General features: G+C 38.1%; 2 protein-coding genes and 1 long non-coding RNA gene across 5 annotated transcripts; all 3 read right to left on the bottom strand.

Annotated features, from left to right (window-relative positions):
• Positions 1-778: 778 nt before the first annotated feature.
• LOC139857916 (uncharacterized) lies at positions 779-1881 on the bottom strand. The gene is made up of 2 exons (XM_071846765.1): positions 1681-1881; positions 779-1252 (listed from the first exon to the last, which is right to left on the bottom strand). The coding sequence occupies exons 1-2, from the start codon at positions 1879-1881 to the stop codon at positions 779-781; spliced, it is 675 nt and encodes a 224-aa protein (XP_071702866.1).
• Positions 1882-2253: 372 nt separating this feature from the next.
• Positions 2254-5398, bottom strand: LOC139857915 (uncharacterized). The gene is made up of 5 exons (XM_071846764.1): positions 5080-5398; positions 3981-4697; positions 3737-3883; positions 2779-3303; positions 2254-2511 (listed from the first exon to the last, which is right to left on the bottom strand). Exons 1-5 carry the CDS (start codon positions 5092-5094, stop codon positions 2254-2256), a joined length of 1662 nt encoding a protein of 553 aa, XP_071702865.1. The 5' UTR covers positions 5095-5398.
• A 9540-nt stretch (positions 5399-14938) lies between these two features.
• Positions 14939-17451, bottom strand: LOC139858526 (uncharacterized). 3 transcript variants are annotated; one of them, XR_011762987.1, is made up of 5 exons: positions 17143-17451; positions 17014-17070; positions 16723-16925; positions 16295-16583; positions 14939-15758 (listed from the first exon to the last, which is right to left on the bottom strand). It is a non-coding gene; the product is annotated as an uncharacterized lncRNA (long non-coding RNA). The 3 variants fall into 3 exon arrangements; XR_011762988.1 differs by having other exon boundaries at positions 16812-16925; XR_011762986.1 differs by having other exon boundaries at positions 16295-16925.
• Between the last annotated feature and the right edge of the window lie 485 nt (positions 17452-17936).

The following is a 17936-nucleotide window of genomic DNA, read 5'->3' as shown; positions in this document are numbered from 1 at the left end:
GTAGAAGTATTTTGATAAGTGTATTGAAGTCTTTCAAAAGTGTATAAATACATATTAAAACACTACATGTATATACATTTTAACTGAGTCGTTAAGTCATCGTTAGTCGTTACATGTAAGTGTTGTTTTGAAACCTTTAGGTTAACGATCTTGTTAAATGTTGTTAACTCAATGTTTATAATATCAAATGAGATTTTAAATTATTATATTATCATGATATTATCATGTATGAATATCTCTTAATATGATATATATACATTAAATGTCTTTACAACGATAATCGTTACATATATGTCTCGTTTAAAAATCATTAAGTTAGTAGTCTTGTTTTTACATACGTAGTTCATTGTTAATATACTTTATGATATGTTTTCTTATCATAGTATCATGTTAACTATATATATATATATCCATATATATGTCATCATATAGTTTTTACAAGTTTTAACGTTCGTGAATCACCGATCAACTTGGGTGGTCAATTGTCTATATGAAACATATTTCAATTAATCAAGTCTTAACAAGTTTGATTGCTTAACATGTTGGAAACATTTAATCATGTAAATATCAATCTCAATTAATATATATAAACATGGAAAAGTTCGGGTCACTACAAGAAGGACCTTGCGTCTACGGCTATTACGGGACGCAAGGTCGCAAGGTCTGATTACACACCTTTGCGCCTTCAAAAATACAGTTACGGACCTGTTCACAGTTTACAACATTTACAGTTTTATACACAAATTACATAATTAACTACAGTTTTCAAAATAAAACCTCAGTTACCAACTTTTGCTTTCTCTTTTGGTGGGGGTTCCTGGGTATCAAAGCGTGCATGAAAGAAGGTCTTGGCCATTCTCACTCTGTAGTCTTCTGCGGCCTTTTTAGGATCTCCAATGTTTGGGATTTCATCCCACCCAAAGATCACCCTCTCCATATGGATGCAGACCCAAACACCACAGTCCCCATTACTTCCACCTTGCACCGGCACGACTGGTGCTGCCTCGGTCATGAACTCGATGCTCTCCTTGTTTTCCAAGTAGTCAACAATCTGGGAGTCTTGCTTTTGGTTAAAGTAATCAATTGCTCTTAAGTATACAGGCAATTGATCTCCCAGATCTTTGGTGAGCTTGACAATTTCTTGATCAACATGACCGGGCAAACTATCGTACACCAATATCTTCTGTTCCTCCAAGTTCAACACAATCAGAATAAAGTGTTGAGCATCGTAAAAGTGAACGGGGATCAAAATCTGCAAAAAACATACACAATATTAGCTAAACTGTAATAGGCGCAAGGACGCAAGACCATACCTTGCGCCTGCAGAATGGAAGCAAGGACGCAAGACTAAAGGGCGCAAGGACGCAAGGACAACCTTGCGTCAACCAGAAACAACAGGCGCAAGGACGCAGGGACAACCTTGCGTCAAACCTAAAACACCAGGCGCAAAGACGCAAGTCACACCTTGCGCCTGTGCCAGAACACCTAAAAAGACCAGGCGCAAAGACGCAAGACTGAACCTTGCGCCTGTGCCAGAACACCTCAAAACACCAGACGCAAAGACGCAAGGACAACCTTGCGTCCAACCTAAAACACCAGGCGCAAGAACGCAAGACTTAACCTTGCGCCTGTTCCAGAACACTTCAAAACCTAAAATTTGTATTGGGAATTAAAACATACCTTATCACAATAGGCCCAGGATGGATATAGCTCATCACTACCATCCCCTAATCCAATCAAATACATATAATCAGGTGGATTCTCCCCTGTGATTGCTACTTCTCCTCTTTTCTCCGCTTCTTTCCGTTTCTCTTCCTCCCTTTGTGTATCATCATAATAGGACTGAAACGCTGCAAGGCTAGAAAGGAAACCCAATGGCATGACAGTTCATCGAGAACTACACGCAAACGAGTCGGTCGGGATAATAGGAGTGGAATACTGGCTTGCTCGGGGGAGAACCCTCTGACGATATCTCAACATAAGTGTAGCCCATCCATCAATATGCTACAATTGTGATAAAACAAATAAGCATGAAACTTACTTAGTTTTCCAAGAATGGAAACAAATAAGCGAGCAACTTACTAAGTTTTTCAAGTATCCGGAATATCCAAGACCAAGTAACCTGATCCAAAACTCAGGTGTGAGGTATATAAAATTTTCGTTCTGAAAAATGAACATGCACCGCGTTTCTTGCTTACTATCCACCATACTCTTCGGATCTTTTGCAGGCCCAACGTGCTTTCTACCATCTCTTCAAGCATTGGGTGGTGGTGGTAGTAGAGTTCCTTGATCATTCACTAGCCTGTCTACCATCGACCAAATTTCCTCGTCATTAACCCAATCCTTTTGCGACCGTTTACGCTTTTTCACAATCGGAGCAACAACATCTTCTTCAACAATAGGGTGGGGTTCTTCTTCAACAACACCCTGTTCTTCAGTATCGAGATTAACAACCTCCTCAGCCTCAGACACCCTCAGCCTTTTCACTTTGCGAGCAACATCATCTGACAGCTGTGAATTATAGAAAGTCGGGAAAAAGGCGCAAGGGCGCAAGATAACCCTTGCGACACACGCAAGGACGCAAGGTATGACCTTGCGCCATTTATGTAACATAGGCGCAAGGTCGCAAGACCATACCTTGTGCCTGTTTGTCAAAACAAGCGCAAGGACGCAAGACATGACCTTGCGCCTACTTTTAACAAACACAGCCTGTTTATTCTCGATAATTAATGACAAAACTGCAAGTTTAAGGTAAAAAAAATGTAATTAAAGATATACCTTCTCGATTGGTTTTCTGTATCCCGGTGTTGTGAAAGGGGAGCTTAGTACACGCGTTGGTCGTCGATCTCTCATTCCACGTCTAATCCGTTGAGCTGATTTGTCGTTTTCATTGTCTGAGAAGGATCGACCAAGTAACTCCTCATCTTGATTTTGCTCTTGTTCTGATATTCGTTTCTCTTGTTCAGATATACGTCTCTCGTGATCATTTATTTGCGTTCTACACTCTTGCAGCTCCTTCTCTTGCCTATCCATCCGTTTCACCAAAGACATGTATAATTCCTTTGCATCAGTAGATAAGTTTGATTGAGTCTGAGATTGAGACTGAGATTGAGATTGAGATTGAGACTGTTCTCCACCACCATGTTCCTCATTGACAGGTTCATCTTCAACAGGTTCTTCAACTTCCTCATCCACTTCCGTCCCATCAAAGTATTGGCAACTTTTTAACCACCATTGACATCCACTCTCAACATCAGTGGGATGCAGAGTACGAAAAGGTCGTTTATTCTTCGGACAATCATCCTGTACAACAGCAGCAAAAGTTAAATCCAAAGGCGCAAGGACGCAAGACCAACCTTGCGCCTCGTAAATGATGACGCAAGACTACTCTTGCGTTGACCATAAGACGTTAGCTGAAGGCGCAAGGACCCAAGGACAAACCTTGCGTCCCGGAAACAAACACGCAAGCCGTGAACCTTGCGTGTTACGTCATCAGTAACCAAGCGCAAGGTTGGTCTTGCGTCCTTGCGCCTAATTACTGATGACGCAAGACTACTCTTGCGTTGGCGATATGACGTAAGGTGCAGGCGCAAGGTCGCAAGAACGAACCTTGCGCCTTGGTCACGCAAGGACGCAAGATATATCTTGCGCCCATCACAGAACCCATTTTATCCTAAATCCTTAATCTGTATTCTTCCAGCACCAACAAAACTTTTATGTTAAAAACAACACTTACCATAACGTTTAGTAGATGCAGGTAATCAGTGACTGAAAAAGTCTCAGCCGATGAACGTTTCCAAAATAAGGCCCTCGGTACTCCATTTTTGTCTGTCTTATGGGCAAAACTTTTAATTGTTCGTCGATATGTCTCGAGAATCCAAATCTACAAAATTAGTTAAATAAATAAGGACGCATAAAAAATAATATACGATTCAAATGTAGAGGTATTAACCAAATCTACCAAACTTGTTTATTTTTACCTTAAATGACCACATAAAACCGACCAAAGTATAACCCTTTCCCACCTCTAACTGACTTTCCCGAGCTTGAAATCCATCTTTAACTACGGGGTAAGTGGCATCCCAAATACGATTACCCCACGGGTAGTCATTCAATTTAGCAAAGTCTTCGACTAGCCATAGGTATTTTTTGCTCACCACATGAATCCCTTGCTTACCCATAAACGCTCTCTCCACAATCAAAATAATGGCTAGTCGCACGACATCATCATCACTAACCACAAAATCAGCACCATCATATAAAAGCTTTTGGATATCGGTAATTGTAATGTTTGAATTAACTTTACGATTTGGGAAACAACGCCGTCTAATCGGTGGTGTTTCTACATCATAACTTCTGGGAATGTAATGTGCCATGTCCGTGCGACGACTAAACTTAAACCCCGTGATGAGACAAAATTCCCGCCTACTAAATCTAATTTTGAAATTCGGACGGAAACTAAACCATATTTCCTCATCATCAGCAGGGTACTTTTCATCTATTCCTATCGGTCGCTCACTCTTTCTTTGGAGCATTGCATGTACAAGGCCCGGATCATTGCCGGTGTAAGAAAGATCTAGCCAAGGACCAAAACAAGTTCCCCTAAAATTTTTTTGTTGATTCTCAGTCATTGATGCCTTTAGTTGAGGTATAACATTAAGCATATTCTTCATCGTCAACTTCGCCTCAACATATCCCTGAAACAGACAGTTTTTCAGAAGAAAAATACAGGCGCAAGGACGCAAGTCGCACCTTGCGTCTCGTGTATCACACAGGCGCAAGGACGCAAGACGTGCCTTGCGCCAGCTACTAGGGACAAAACGCAAGGACGCAAGACTTTCCTTGCGCCTATACCAGATTCTAGTTTTAAGCCCTAAAACAATCGTGTTCCAGTTTTTATAAAATGTTAGCTTCCAAATACTGTAACTTTAACAAATCTAGCAACACTATAAGTGAGTTTTGCATCACCAAGCTCGTTGAAGCATTTCATCGAACACTTGGTGTGCAACAAAAATTATATATCATTTTCGACATAGAAATGGAGTAATCGAACGGAGATAGTTGAAAGGAAACACTTACCTGTTCTTGTGACATATTGATCACGTTTTTTGTCGGTTTTTTTTCTCTTCCTTTTTCTCAATCGTGGTGGTGATGGTGATGCTAATGGAGGCGGTGATGGTAATGGTGGTGAGATGTACTGATGGCGGTGGTGCTGGCGATGGTGGTGGTGGTGGTGGTGATGTGGTGAGTCTCAGAAGAAAGGTCGCAAGGGTAGACGGGTCGCAAGGGGGTCGCAAGTGCAAGGTTCTTTGTAATCGCCGTCGGTCGCAAAGTGGTCGCAAGAGCTGAGTGTCGGGGTGTGTGTGTGTATGTGGTGTCTGATTTCTATATTTGACCTAATTTTTTAACACAAGGACGCAAGGCGCAAGGACGCAAGTCGCAAGGTCGCAAGGTCTCTTGCGCCTTGCGCGGGCATTTTGTCAAGGTTTTTTTTTTTTGAGTACCAGCTCAGAAAAGATAAAAAAATGGGTATTTTGGTGATTGACCCTAAAAATTTGCAATTAAAAGACTCAGTGTCATATGTAAAGCCCACTTGCCTTGTGATCAATTTGTGAAGTAGGCCCAATTCCATGTCAAAACTACTTTCTTGAAATGACCATTATTATTATTATTTTATTATTATTTTATACTATATACAATATACTACATCACGTAATTTTCCTTTACTCTCATTGGCTAAAACATCTTAATTCCACTGTTATACTATTCCACCTACCCTTAATATTCTGTACTTCATACCTATCTATCTTCCTCAAACATTATCACACATATTACCTCTTCCAGAACCTACCGTATACCATCCCCAACTTCGCTTATTATCTGACCTAATCTGATACGAATCGGAATATACTGTATTCATCGGTAAACAATTCCCTTCTCTATCTTTTTCTTTGATTTATCAACGGATATGCGATTTTTGTTACTGTATTATGTTTGATTGGTATATCTAGCGAGGCAACATAGATACGTGTAGTATTTAATAAGATTATATAAGTCATAATTGTATACACGCTCTTAATATATTGAGTAGTATATGATTTTAATTGTGTTCATGCCATAACATAATTACATCATGTGGGATGATCTCAAAATTTTATGGGGTTAAACTAAGGGGATTTCATGTTAGTTCATAACAAGTTAGGAAATCTGAACGTTGCACCGGTTCTCTATCTTTGTCTTTGATGTATTAGCATATATTTTCTCCTTTGATATCTTTGATTGATTGATTTACTTACCAACTGTTGTTGTCTTCAATTGCTAACTGAATACGTCTAATACAAAGTGTAAAAGGAAAACATATTTAGAGAGTTAAGCTAACAAATAAAATCAGACTTATCACTGATTATATAAGCCTCTGATTTAAGTTGGTTGACACATTGTTTCTTAACTAATCCTAACAAAGATTTCAGAACATAAATTCAGACACCTTGAACTATTACCTAAATATAATTTATATATTATTTCCAATGATTTTAGGTAAAACGAAATATAGTAGTGCAACAACTAATTGATAACATGTCAAATAACGATTCCGTCTAGTACGTAACATATATGGAATTTTTTCTGCACACTTTGTAACAGACGTAATGTATATAACTGTAATTTTTGTTATATTTACTGTTCATAGTGGCATTATGGTAAATACCATAGTGGTACTATGGTAAATACCTCTAACATTGGGGTATTTTTGTAAACCTATTTTTTGATTAATTACTTTTTAAACGACTATTTTTCCTTTATTTTTATTTCGTTTCCTTTTTTTAACGACTCTTTTTGCTTCGTTTATTTTTCTTTCTTATTTGTATACGTTTAGTTAACCAATGGAAGACACCCGTACACTAACAACATCTTCGCCTATTATCCGATCTACTTACCATCCATCCGATCTACTTAGCATCCGACACAAATCAGAAAACACCGTATCCGGCACCGGTAAACAACTTCCTTTCTCTATCTTTTTCTTTGATGTATCAACAAATATATTCTTCGTTCCGATTACTCTATGTCTCTAATTGATTGATTTATTTTTCGATTACTGTATCCTTGATTTTTTAGATGTAAGATATATATGATTAGGTAGATTCTTCTCTATCTTTGTATTGGCTGTATTAACATATATATTCTTCTTTGATATCTATGATTGATTGATTTACTTAACAACTGTTGTGTTCTTCAATTATTATCCGTATATACTTCTGTTCTGTTGCCAAAAATTCGAATATGTCTAATACAAAGTGTAAAATGAAATCATATTCCCTATATAAATTGTCTTTTGACTCAGTTTTAGAGAAGTTGGTTGACATATTGTTTTGCAATAACATAATTTTGATCTGAATTACAGATTTTTTTAACTAATCCCAACAAAGATTTCACAGTATAAATTGATAAACTTTGTCATCACGACCGCTTCCACCACCATCACCACCAGTCGCACCTTCTTCCCAATCATTGACGTATGCATCTACGAAAAGAGGCCAACCGGAGGCCTGAGACGAAGAAACCACACATATGAAGAAAAAAGGCCAACCGGCGGTGATGAAGGAATCTATCAGTAAAAAGAACAAAGAAGGCGACCAAAACGAGGTTTTGGAACAAAAATAAAAAAATAAAATAAAAAAATAACTTACCTGTGTCAGGACCACAAATGAAGAATAATGGATAACAACAAAACTAGAGGTCAAATTACTGATTTTTATATATGCTCTTTCAAATTTTTTGATATCCGAGATATGTTGTTCTTGAATCTTGATCAAGTGTGTGCTTTAAGTTGATTGTGAAAAAATGGAACTTTATTGTTGCGGTCGATTCAGGGGAGAGTTTTGATCAACTCCATGGCATAAAGTTCCAATTTTTATTGATGGCTTGATGAATTTGATTTTTGTATGAATAGTTTAATAGATTTGAGTTTGGTATATGATGATCAAGTAATCAAAATTTTGGGATTTTGGTATATTAGGTTTCATAATGATGATTAGTACTATCGATAGACATATGATAGATGTTCAACCAAAAAATGGTTCAAAGCAGGGAATAAACATGCCCAAATACGCAACAAGTTCTTTCACACACTAATTTAACTTCTAACCATTGGGTTCGAGATATGATCACACAATGGTGCAATAATCGTGGCGTTCGGTTACTGAGTTCTTTTCAGTATTCGGATGAGGACGTTGACAGAAGCGAATCATAATCTTTTCTTAGTGTTACTTAAACAGAAAGAAGTTGCAGACACGTTACGCTCATTGACTAAAAAAGTACCATCTTTTCAAGCATTTTTTGGTGAATATGATGAATCTCCATTGTCCAGTACTTACTCAAGTTAGGGTCACTTGGTGCTTTAGTCATTCTTCTGTCACTCGCGACAAAGCCTTTGTGATGCAGGTGCAGCTGATCGCCACTATGGTCAGGTTTACAGGAGAAGGAATAAGCAGCTGCAGACTGGGTTGTTAGTTGTTCATGGGCTGCAAGGTGGTCATGGGCTCAATGGGTTTGGTGATCCAGTTTAATTGGAAAAACAGGGAGCTAAAAAGTCATAGCTGGAAGAGTTAGAGTCCTAGTTTATTTATGTTGTGTTTATTTAACAAGGATCCTTCCAGCTAGTATAAAAAGGATACCAAGGTTCTTTGTTTTTTCAGTTTTTGATGTATCCACTTTTTTATTCAGTTTAATAAAAGAAGCAGTGAGTTTCATACCATTCTTCTTATTTTCATTTAAGCCATCAGGTCCTGCACTATTTGGTATCAGATTCAGGGATGGCAGAACATAATTTTCGTGGTGGTTTCGGTAGAGGAGGTAACCGCAGATTCGCTGGACGAGGTGGTGACATCGATCCTTATGCCGAAATTGAACGCTTACAGAGAAGAATTGCTGAATTGGAATTCAACCGTGACCATGATTTTGAAGAAAGTGATTCGGATCAGGCCAGTGATACGACTGATATGAATCCTTTCGCGCCAAGAGGTCATCGTTGGGAACACAGAGAAGATCCGTTGCGTGGTCTAGGGATGAAATTGGAGATTCCTGAGTTTACCGGATCTATGCATCCGGATGATTTCCTAGATTGGATTAGCACGGTGGAGCGTATTTTTGATCTCAAAGACATCCCCGACAACCTCAAAGTGAAATTAGTCGCCATAAAGTTGCGCAAGCACGCATCTTTGTGGTGGGAACACGTGAAGAAAGATAGGGCTGCTGCCCGAAAATCTAAAGTACACACGTGGGAAAAGATGAAAAATTTATTACAACGAAAATTCTTGCCTGCAAATTTTCGGCAGGAGTCGTTCGTTGACTATCAAAATTTTCAACAACGTTCACTAAGTATGGAGGAAACTATTCAAGAATTTGAGAAATTGCGTATGAGATGCGGTGCAAAAGAGGAAGAGGAGCAGGTCATCGCTCGATTCTTGAACATTATTAAACCGGAAGTTTCTGATGTTGTTAGTCTACAACAGTATAATTCGTTTTCGGAGGTGTGTCGCCTTGCGTTACAAGTAGAGAAGCAACAAATGAAAGGAAAAAATAAAATTCCTTTTGTTCGCAATCCGAGTGTTACCCCCACCAAAACTGCACAGTAGGTTGATAAAGGCAAGGGTGAAGCACGTTTCTCAACAGCTCCAGGAAGTAGTAATCGAACACCTAAGTGTTATAAATGTGGCGGAACGGGGCACTACTTTCGTGAATGTCCTAATCATAGGGCTGTTACCATACAGGAGGAAGACAATGAACCCGTTTATGACAGCGATAATGGCGCTGACTAAGAGCAGTTCAATAATGATGGTGACATCATCCTCTATGCCGATCAGGGCGAGGCTTTAGTCATCACTCGGGTACTGAATGCTACTGTAAGCATCGTTGATGATAACACGTGGCTTCGTAATAACATTTTTCGCACCAAGGTAACGTCTAAAGGTAAAGTTTGTTCGATGATAATAGATGGTGGAAGTTGCGTGAATGTCGTGTCTATCGAGATGGTGGAGAAACTTGGCCTCAAAACCAAAGATCACCCAGAACCTTACAAGTTGACGTGGCTTAAACGAGGTAATCATGTCAAAGTCAATAAACGTTGTTTGGTTAGTTTTTCAATTGGGGAAAAATATAGCGATGAAGTTTGGTGCGAGGTCATACCCATGGATGCGTGTCACCTACTATTGGGACGACCCTGGCAATACGATAGAAAAACACGTCACGATGGTTTCTGTAATACTTATAGCTTTTCTAAAGATGGTGTCAATATTGTATTAGCACCTCTGGACACACGTAAGAAGGCCGCCGTTGATCCTAACCTATTCCTTAGTCGCACTGACTTCGAACAGGAAGCACGTAAAACTGATCTGTTGTATGCATTGGTAGTTACAGAAGGCAATGGTGAAACCAATAATTTTCCAAAGGAGGTTCAGCCTTTACTCACCGAGTTTAGTGACATATTGCCCAACGAAATTCCCCCAGGATTGCCACTGATGCGTGATATCCAACATTGTATCGACTTCATGCCTGGTTCAACTATTCCGAATAAGCCCGCATACCGATTGAACCCGAAAGAATTTGAAGAGCTACAAAGACAAGTGTCGGAGTTGTTGGAGAAGGGTTTAATTCGTGAGAGTATGAGTCCTTGTGCGGTACCCGCGTTACTAGTACCAAAACAGGGAGGAACATTTCGTATGTGCATCGATAGTCGAGCCGTCAACAAAATCACGATTAAGTATCGTTTTCCCATTCCCCGGTTTGATGATCTTCTCGATCAGTTGCATGGTGCCACGATTTTTTCGAAGATAGATTTAAGGAGCGGTTATCACCAAATTCGAATGCGCCCGGGTGATGAGTGGAAAACCGCGTTTAAAACACGTGATGGGTTGTACGAATGGATGGTCATGCCTTTTGGGTTATCTAATGCGCCAAGCACGTTTATGAGGTTAATGAATCAAGTCTTTAAACCGTTTATTGGCCGTTTTGTGGTAGTTTATTTCGACGATATACTTGTTTATAGTCTCACCACCACACAACACTTGGAGCATTTGCGAGAGGTTTTTAATGTGTTACGCACTCAGAAGTTATATGCTAATGGAAAGAAGTGTCACTTTCTATCCAAGGAAGTCAGATTCTTGGGATACATTGTTTCAGGAGAGGGGATCAGGATGGATGAGAACAAGATCGAAGCAATAACGAGTTGGCCTCTCCCATCGACTATTCATGACATTCGAAGTTTTCATGGTTTAGCATCTTTTTACCGGCGGTTTATTAAAAACTTTAGTACGGTTATTGCGCCCGTAACGGAATGCATGAAAGGCGATCGCTTTTCGTGGACGGAGGAAGCCACCAAAGCCTTCAACGATCTGAAACAATTGGTAACTCGTGCGCCTATACTCGCTTTACCTAATTTTAATGATGTTTTTCAAGTTGAATGTGATGCGTTCGGGGTGGGTATTGGAGGCGTTTTGAGCCAAAATCAACGACCCGTTGCATACTTTAGTGAAAAGTTGAATGAAACCCGCCGGAAGTACTCAACTTACGATCGTGAATTCTATGCTATAGTCCGTACCCTCGAGACATGGCGACATTATTTACTGCCTAATGAGTTTGTCCTTTACTCGGACCATGAATCGTTAAAATATATTCATGGTCAACACAAGTTGAATCCTCGCCATGCCAAATGGGTTGAGAAGTTGCAAGCTTATTCTTTCGTTATTAGACATAAAGCGGGTTCACTTAATCAAGTAGCTGATGCATTGAGCCGTCGACATTCGTTAGTTTCAGTTATGCAAACTCGTGTCCAGGGGTTTGATTCATGGAAAGAGCTGTTACCTACTGATCCTGATTTCAGTAGTATTTGGTCACAATGCAAACAGGGACCGTATGGTTCTTTCTTCTTGCACGATGGCTACTTATTCAAAGGTAAACGGCTATGTATTCCCACGGGTTCTTTACGCGATGCTATTATTGTTGAAAGTCATGCGGGTGGTCTCGCTGGGCATTTTGGGATGAACAAAACGCTCGGTCTTTTAAAGGATACTTTTTATTGGCCTCGGATGGAAAAGGATGTACACCGAATAGTTGCACGGTGTAGAATATGTCATATTTCCAAGACCCATGGTTCAAACGCAGGCTTATATTCTCCGTTACCAGTACCAAATGCTCCATGGGAAGATGTAAGTCTCGATTTTGTCCTTGGTCTACCTCGTACGCAACGCCAAAAGGATTCGGTAATGGTGGTTGTTGATCGGTTTTCAAAAATGGCTCACTTTATTCCATGTGCGAAGACGTATGATGCAAGTCAAGTGGCGCGTCTTTATTTTGCGGAAGTGGTTAAACTACATGGTATCCCAAAAACTATTACTTCGGATCGAGATGTTAAATTTGTGAGTCATTTTTGGCGAACATTGTGGGCAAAGGTCGGTTCGAAATTGCAATTTAGTAGTTCGCATCATTCACAAACCGATGGGCAAACGGAAGTAGTCAATCGAAGTCTTGGTAATTTACTTCGTAGTTTGGTTGGTGATCATCCAAGACAATGGGATCTCGTGTTGCCACAAGCCGAATTTGCGTTTAATCGCTCGATTAATTGTACAACAGGGAAAAGTCCCTTTGAAGTGGTACATGGTCGCAATCTCCTTACACCACTTGATCTCATTCCCAGGCCTGATCTGCCTGATGCTTCTGCCGAAGAGATTGAACAAGCTGATCACATCAAGGAGTTGCATCAGCAAATACGTGATAATATTATTCGACAAAATACAGTGTATAAAACGAGAGCAGATGGAAAACGTAAGAAGGTGGTTTTTAAAGAAGGAGATCTCGTTTGGATTCATTTACGAAAAGAAAGGTTTCCCAGGGGTCGTTTTGGCAAGTTACAACCGCGGGCAGATGGGCCTTTTCGAGTTCTTCAAAAGATTAACGACAACGCATATAAAATCGAGCTTCCAGGTCATTATAATGTTTCTGGTACCTTTAATGTCGCTGATTTATCGCCTTACGAAGGGGACGAATTTGACTCGAGGTCGAGTCCTTCCGAAGGGGGGAGGATGATGCAGGTGCAGCTGATCGCCACTATGGTCAGGTTTACAGGAGAAGGAATAAGCAGCTGCAGACTGGGTTGTTAGTTGTTCATGGGCTGCAAGGTGGTCATGGGCTCAATGGGTTTGGTGATCCAGTTTAATTGGAAAAACAGGGAGCTAAAAAGTCATAGCTGGAAGAGCTAGAGTCCTAGTTTATTTATGTTGTGTTTATTTAATAAGGATCCTTCCAGCTAGTATAAAAAGGATACCAAGGTTCTTTGTTTTTTCAGTTTTTGATGTATCCACTTTTTTATTCAGTTTAATAAAAGAAGCAGTGAGTTTCATACCATTCTTCTTATTTTCATTTAAGCCATCATACCATTCTTCTTATTTTCATTTAAGCCATCAGGTCCTGCACTACTTTGTATGCAACAGGTAAGTGAATGACAAATTGACAATATATGTTAATATGTGTGTTGTGAATAGCTGATGTTCAGAAATGTACTAGGATGATGTTGTATGTCAATAATTATTTGTTAGTTTGTATATATAACTGTTTTCTAATCTCTGGTATTATTTCAGAATTGGTGAACAACTTCGGTACAATTGTTAAGATAAAGAGTTCATGGAAGCTATTTAGTGTTGATGATAACATGACTGGACACCTTGGTGTTGGTTTCTACTTTCTTTATTTGGTTGCTGACAAGGTTAACACCACCAAGCAAAACACGATGAGGGGAGGCTCAATTTCGGAGGTTATAGTGTGCGAGATTCACATAATGAACCAACCTCTTTCAATTGCTTATATTCATCAACATTAGATTGCACGTAATTATTACTGTACATAGGCGGTTGCTAAGTGTTGCAGGTGGCAAGATGGGCGGTTGCTAAGTGTTGCAGGTGGCAAGATGGGCGGGTTGGATAATGGGTAGTGCTAGTCTGGGTCAAAGTACTAACACTCTTCTATCTTACAAATAATTAGAGCCATACCACTAACGATTACAAAGACAATTTGGGGGTAACTGTCAACATGTTCGACCATGTCGTGTTATTTTCTCACCTAATTTATTCGATGCGACCCATTTGTGTTTTAGTTCTAATTTCAATCAAGTCATTCATATAATGGCCCTGAATTGCCACTTCTACCTTTTGTTTTATATTGTACCACAATGTATCATTACTTTTGTTCTCAGCTCAAACTGTTAGTAACAATGACTTCATGCCTTCTTCTGAATTTTGTGTGGAGTAATGTATTTTATTTACTTATAATAAACAGTTGTTTACTTTGTTGAGTACTAGCCTTTAAGAGCCCGTGCGTTGCACGGCGACTCTTAATCAAATAAACTGGAAACGTTTATGCTATATCAATTAACGGTATGATAAAGAGAGTATCATATATATTATCGTGGATGAAATAAATATAATTTGGTTAAGTTTTTTCCCCTTTACACAAAAAACATAGATTAGTGATAGCAAAACACAAAACACACGACCATACCATTATTCACAAATGAAGTCCTATATTAACAAATTTAGTAAACTAATCACATTCATCAGTCCTTTATCTAATCTAAAGATCAATGATTATTAATCAACTCTAACAATCTTAAATTTAGTAAACATGGACTGATAGAACTTCATAAATACTACTGACCTGAAGGACTTTATGAGCCCGTTCAACGCACGACAGTTGTATAAAGTAGTTTTCAATAAAGTTAGTATTGATACTCATCAACTGTATAATACAATTACAATATCAAGAAGGTCAAAAAAGTTATAAAAAAAAATACCCAAGATAGTTTTATAACTTATGAAATATACAAACATCCTTCATATTTCACATAATTGGGATCTTGAGTTGAAAGCTAATTACATTCATAATGGGTAAGATAAAAATAACCATAAACATATAGAAGATTACCTATTGTTGTTGTTGGACGTGGCACTTATCTTTAAAGTCTCAAGACGGGAATGATATACATTGATTCTCCTCTACCTCTTCAAAATATTTGATACCATCTTTCTTATACCTTATTCCACCTTACAATGCTGCCAACAATCATTTATCCTAATCTTTAGCATAAATTTGTTTGTCAAAATGGTTCAACATACAATTTTTTTTGCCAAATTGGCATACATCTGACGTTTCATTTTTCTTCTTGATAATTATCTAGAAAACTGAAATAATATAATGCACATACTGAACATGGTTGCGGCTCAAGCAGTGCTTCTCCATCTCTTCCTTAATACAGTCAAAGAAAAGAAGAAACTCGGGTACAATTCCGGCAGATAAAAAACAAAGTGATTCAAATTTGAATGTCAATTATAAAAGTAAAATAAGTTTTATAAAATTTCAGTTGAAAAACTCACAAGTGACTAAAAGGCTGTTCGATTTATATTATTACATGGGAACTCATCAATAATAGATTTGTCATTCTAAATTTTCTAATTGCGTTTTTCGACTAATAGTTACTGTCACTTTTAAAGGAACAATTGTTCTTACAAAAATTATGTTCCGAATCATAGTTCTAAAAGGAATCAACAAACTATCAAAGTAAAGGATGCAATTTCAAGATACAAAAGAACAAAAATTACTGACATGGGTACCCGTTAAATCATTTGTTTGTGGTCGGGGTTAGTGCGGGTGCTAATGTCCCAATTCCATGTCATCGCCATGATATTCAATAGAAATTGGGTCAATTTTGCAACCTGCAAAATGCACACATAAAAAAGTTACCATATGATTCTTTTTCAATTCATTAAGCTTTTAATGCATCATGACCCATACTAAGGACATCATAACCGTAAAGCAAACTCATATTAATAATCATAATCATAACCACCATCATATTAATTTTAGTAAATCAACAAACTAAATAGATTAAGTTGATGAATAAAGTTCGGTCAAATAGTTATATATAGAAGTTCAAAAGAAACAGTGCATATCCTAATTTAACAATTTCATTTGCATAAAAAACATTTAACATTAAGAGCTAAGTATGAACGATTCCATCAAATATTCGTTTATATAGAAGTCACAATGACGCTTACATGAGGTTGCAGTGAATACCAAATCCCACAAATTTTAAGGCAACCAAACATGGCGTGTAAACCGAAATAAATCAGTGACGATAATATAAAATGATCAATTCGTATAACTGACAATTATCCGAAGACCAAACTGATACATATCAAGCAAACTAAAGGACTTACAATGCAAAAATGGGTAAGATAATTTAACATACCTGTTGATAGTCATTTTCTTTGTAGCTACTGAATTCGAGGGGAACTCTCTTTTTTCTTGCTATAGATCCATTGTTGCATCCCACTTATATACACTTTTATATCAGTGAATGATAAATAACTACATATCACAACTTTATAACATGTAAAAATAAAAATAACCCAAATTCAGATTGACCTCATCTGAACTGTAATACGAATCAAATTCATGGGCGTGTTTGCATTTTCTTTGCTACAATAGCACCATTCTTGCTCAATATCTATACCATTTAAAAACTAAACATGTAAAACCTACACATCAACAACATCATGATCAAAAAACTTATACATAACAATAAGATAGCTAAAGTAATCAACAAACACCTCCTCTATATTTTAAAAAAGCAAACACGACAACATCAACCACTATATCAAATGCAATGTACACTACCATTTATAGTTTTGAGAGTTGACTACTTCTCAAGGATGATGGCTACATGTGGCAACATCAACCACCAACTTGCTAAATATCATGCTAACCTGTTGTTGTTTTAGATCCATGGCGTTGTCAACATATATGCGGGACTTTAAAACTGTTCGACTTAACATTCACTCGTTTGGTCTTTTTGGTAACATTCACTCGATATTTTAGATCTGAAAAGATCAAGAATCAGCCATTATCAAAATTACAAAATTGAACCGATTCAAAATCAGTCAATGTAAACCCTTTAATCAATCATACCTGGAATAAAATAGATAGATGAAACTGATGCGATGATTTTCTGATGATGATGAAACCCTAAAATTAAGATGGATGAGACGCTGTAGGAGAAATCAAATTAACGGACTATATTATACATAAGAGTGATACCGTTATGTGTATTCCGTGAGATAATGTACAGCGATATGAGAAGCGGTTTCGAAGGCCCGATACAACGAATTGGTGCTCCACACTGATGTACGACATCATCTTCTTGTGAGGTTGTATTCCAGTCACCGGATATTTTTCCGTCGAGTTCGAAGAAACCGTCGTTAATATATAAAATTTATACGGTTATGCGGAGGAAAACGTGACGGATTCATTGGCGGTAGTGGCGTCGGCTAATACAGCGACATGAAGGCATGACTAAAGGTGAAAAGTATTTGGGGGTTTCAATTTTGAAGAGAGAGAGGGGACGGTTTCAGATGGAAGAGAGAGACATGGACTGTTTAATTAATTTGCTGTATTTAGGTTTGTAGGCGAATAGAATTGGGACACTTGTCTAGCTGTCAGATTTTAAAGGCTAATTTATGGATTAATTAGCATAATACACGTGGATATTAAGGCTGAAAACACTGTAGAAGTGACACGTCAACGTTAACCTTCACGCTTTGTAAAAGGTAGAGAAGATACTTTTTTACATAGTTTTGACAGATTGATAGGATAACTGGGTTGATCAACAAAATAAATAATACGGAGTAGTAACATTAACTTCATGCTGTGTGCTGATTTGTGTTAGAAATTGTGTATGAATTGACTGCCGGATTCGTTCTTGAATCGTGTGTTCACTTTCTCTATAAAGTATTTCGACCCTACGATTGCCTCGGTTACACGAAATCTTTACAGGGATAAGACAAGAACGCAATCAGTGTTTTTGGCAATGAAATCACTGATCAAATTGTTAG

This window comes from Rutidosis leptorrhynchoides, chromosome 7, assembly GCF_046630445.1.
Source record: "Rutidosis leptorrhynchoides isolate AG116_Rl617_1_P2 chromosome 7, CSIRO_AGI_Rlap_v1, whole genome shotgun sequence".
NCBI lineage: Eukaryota > Viridiplantae > Streptophyta > Magnoliopsida > Asterales > Asteraceae > Rutidosis > Rutidosis leptorrhynchoides.
Note: the sequence above shows the minus strand (reverse complement) of the source record. Positions and strands in the feature narration are given on the sequence as shown.

Bases quoted from the DNA above. Each gene is read 5' to 3' on its own strand.
- LOC139857916 (XM_071846765.1), bottom strand. From the start codon at position 1,881: ATGCCATTGGGTTTCCTTTCTAGCCTTGCAGCGTTTCAGTCCTATTAT. The intron at 1,253-1,680 runs GTATGTTTTAAT...TGTTTTTTGCAG, and splicing joins CCTGGGCCTATTGTGATAAG to ATTTTGATCCCCGTTCACTT.
- LOC139857915 (XM_071846764.1), bottom strand. The intron at 3,304-3,736 runs GTAAGTGTTGTT...GCTGTTGTACAG, and splicing joins TGCATCTACTAAACGTTATG to GATGATTGTCCGAAGAATAA. The intron at 2,512-2,778 runs GTATATCTTTAA...TATAATTCACAG, and splicing joins ACAGAAAACCAATCGAGAAG to CTGTCAGATGATGTTGCTCG.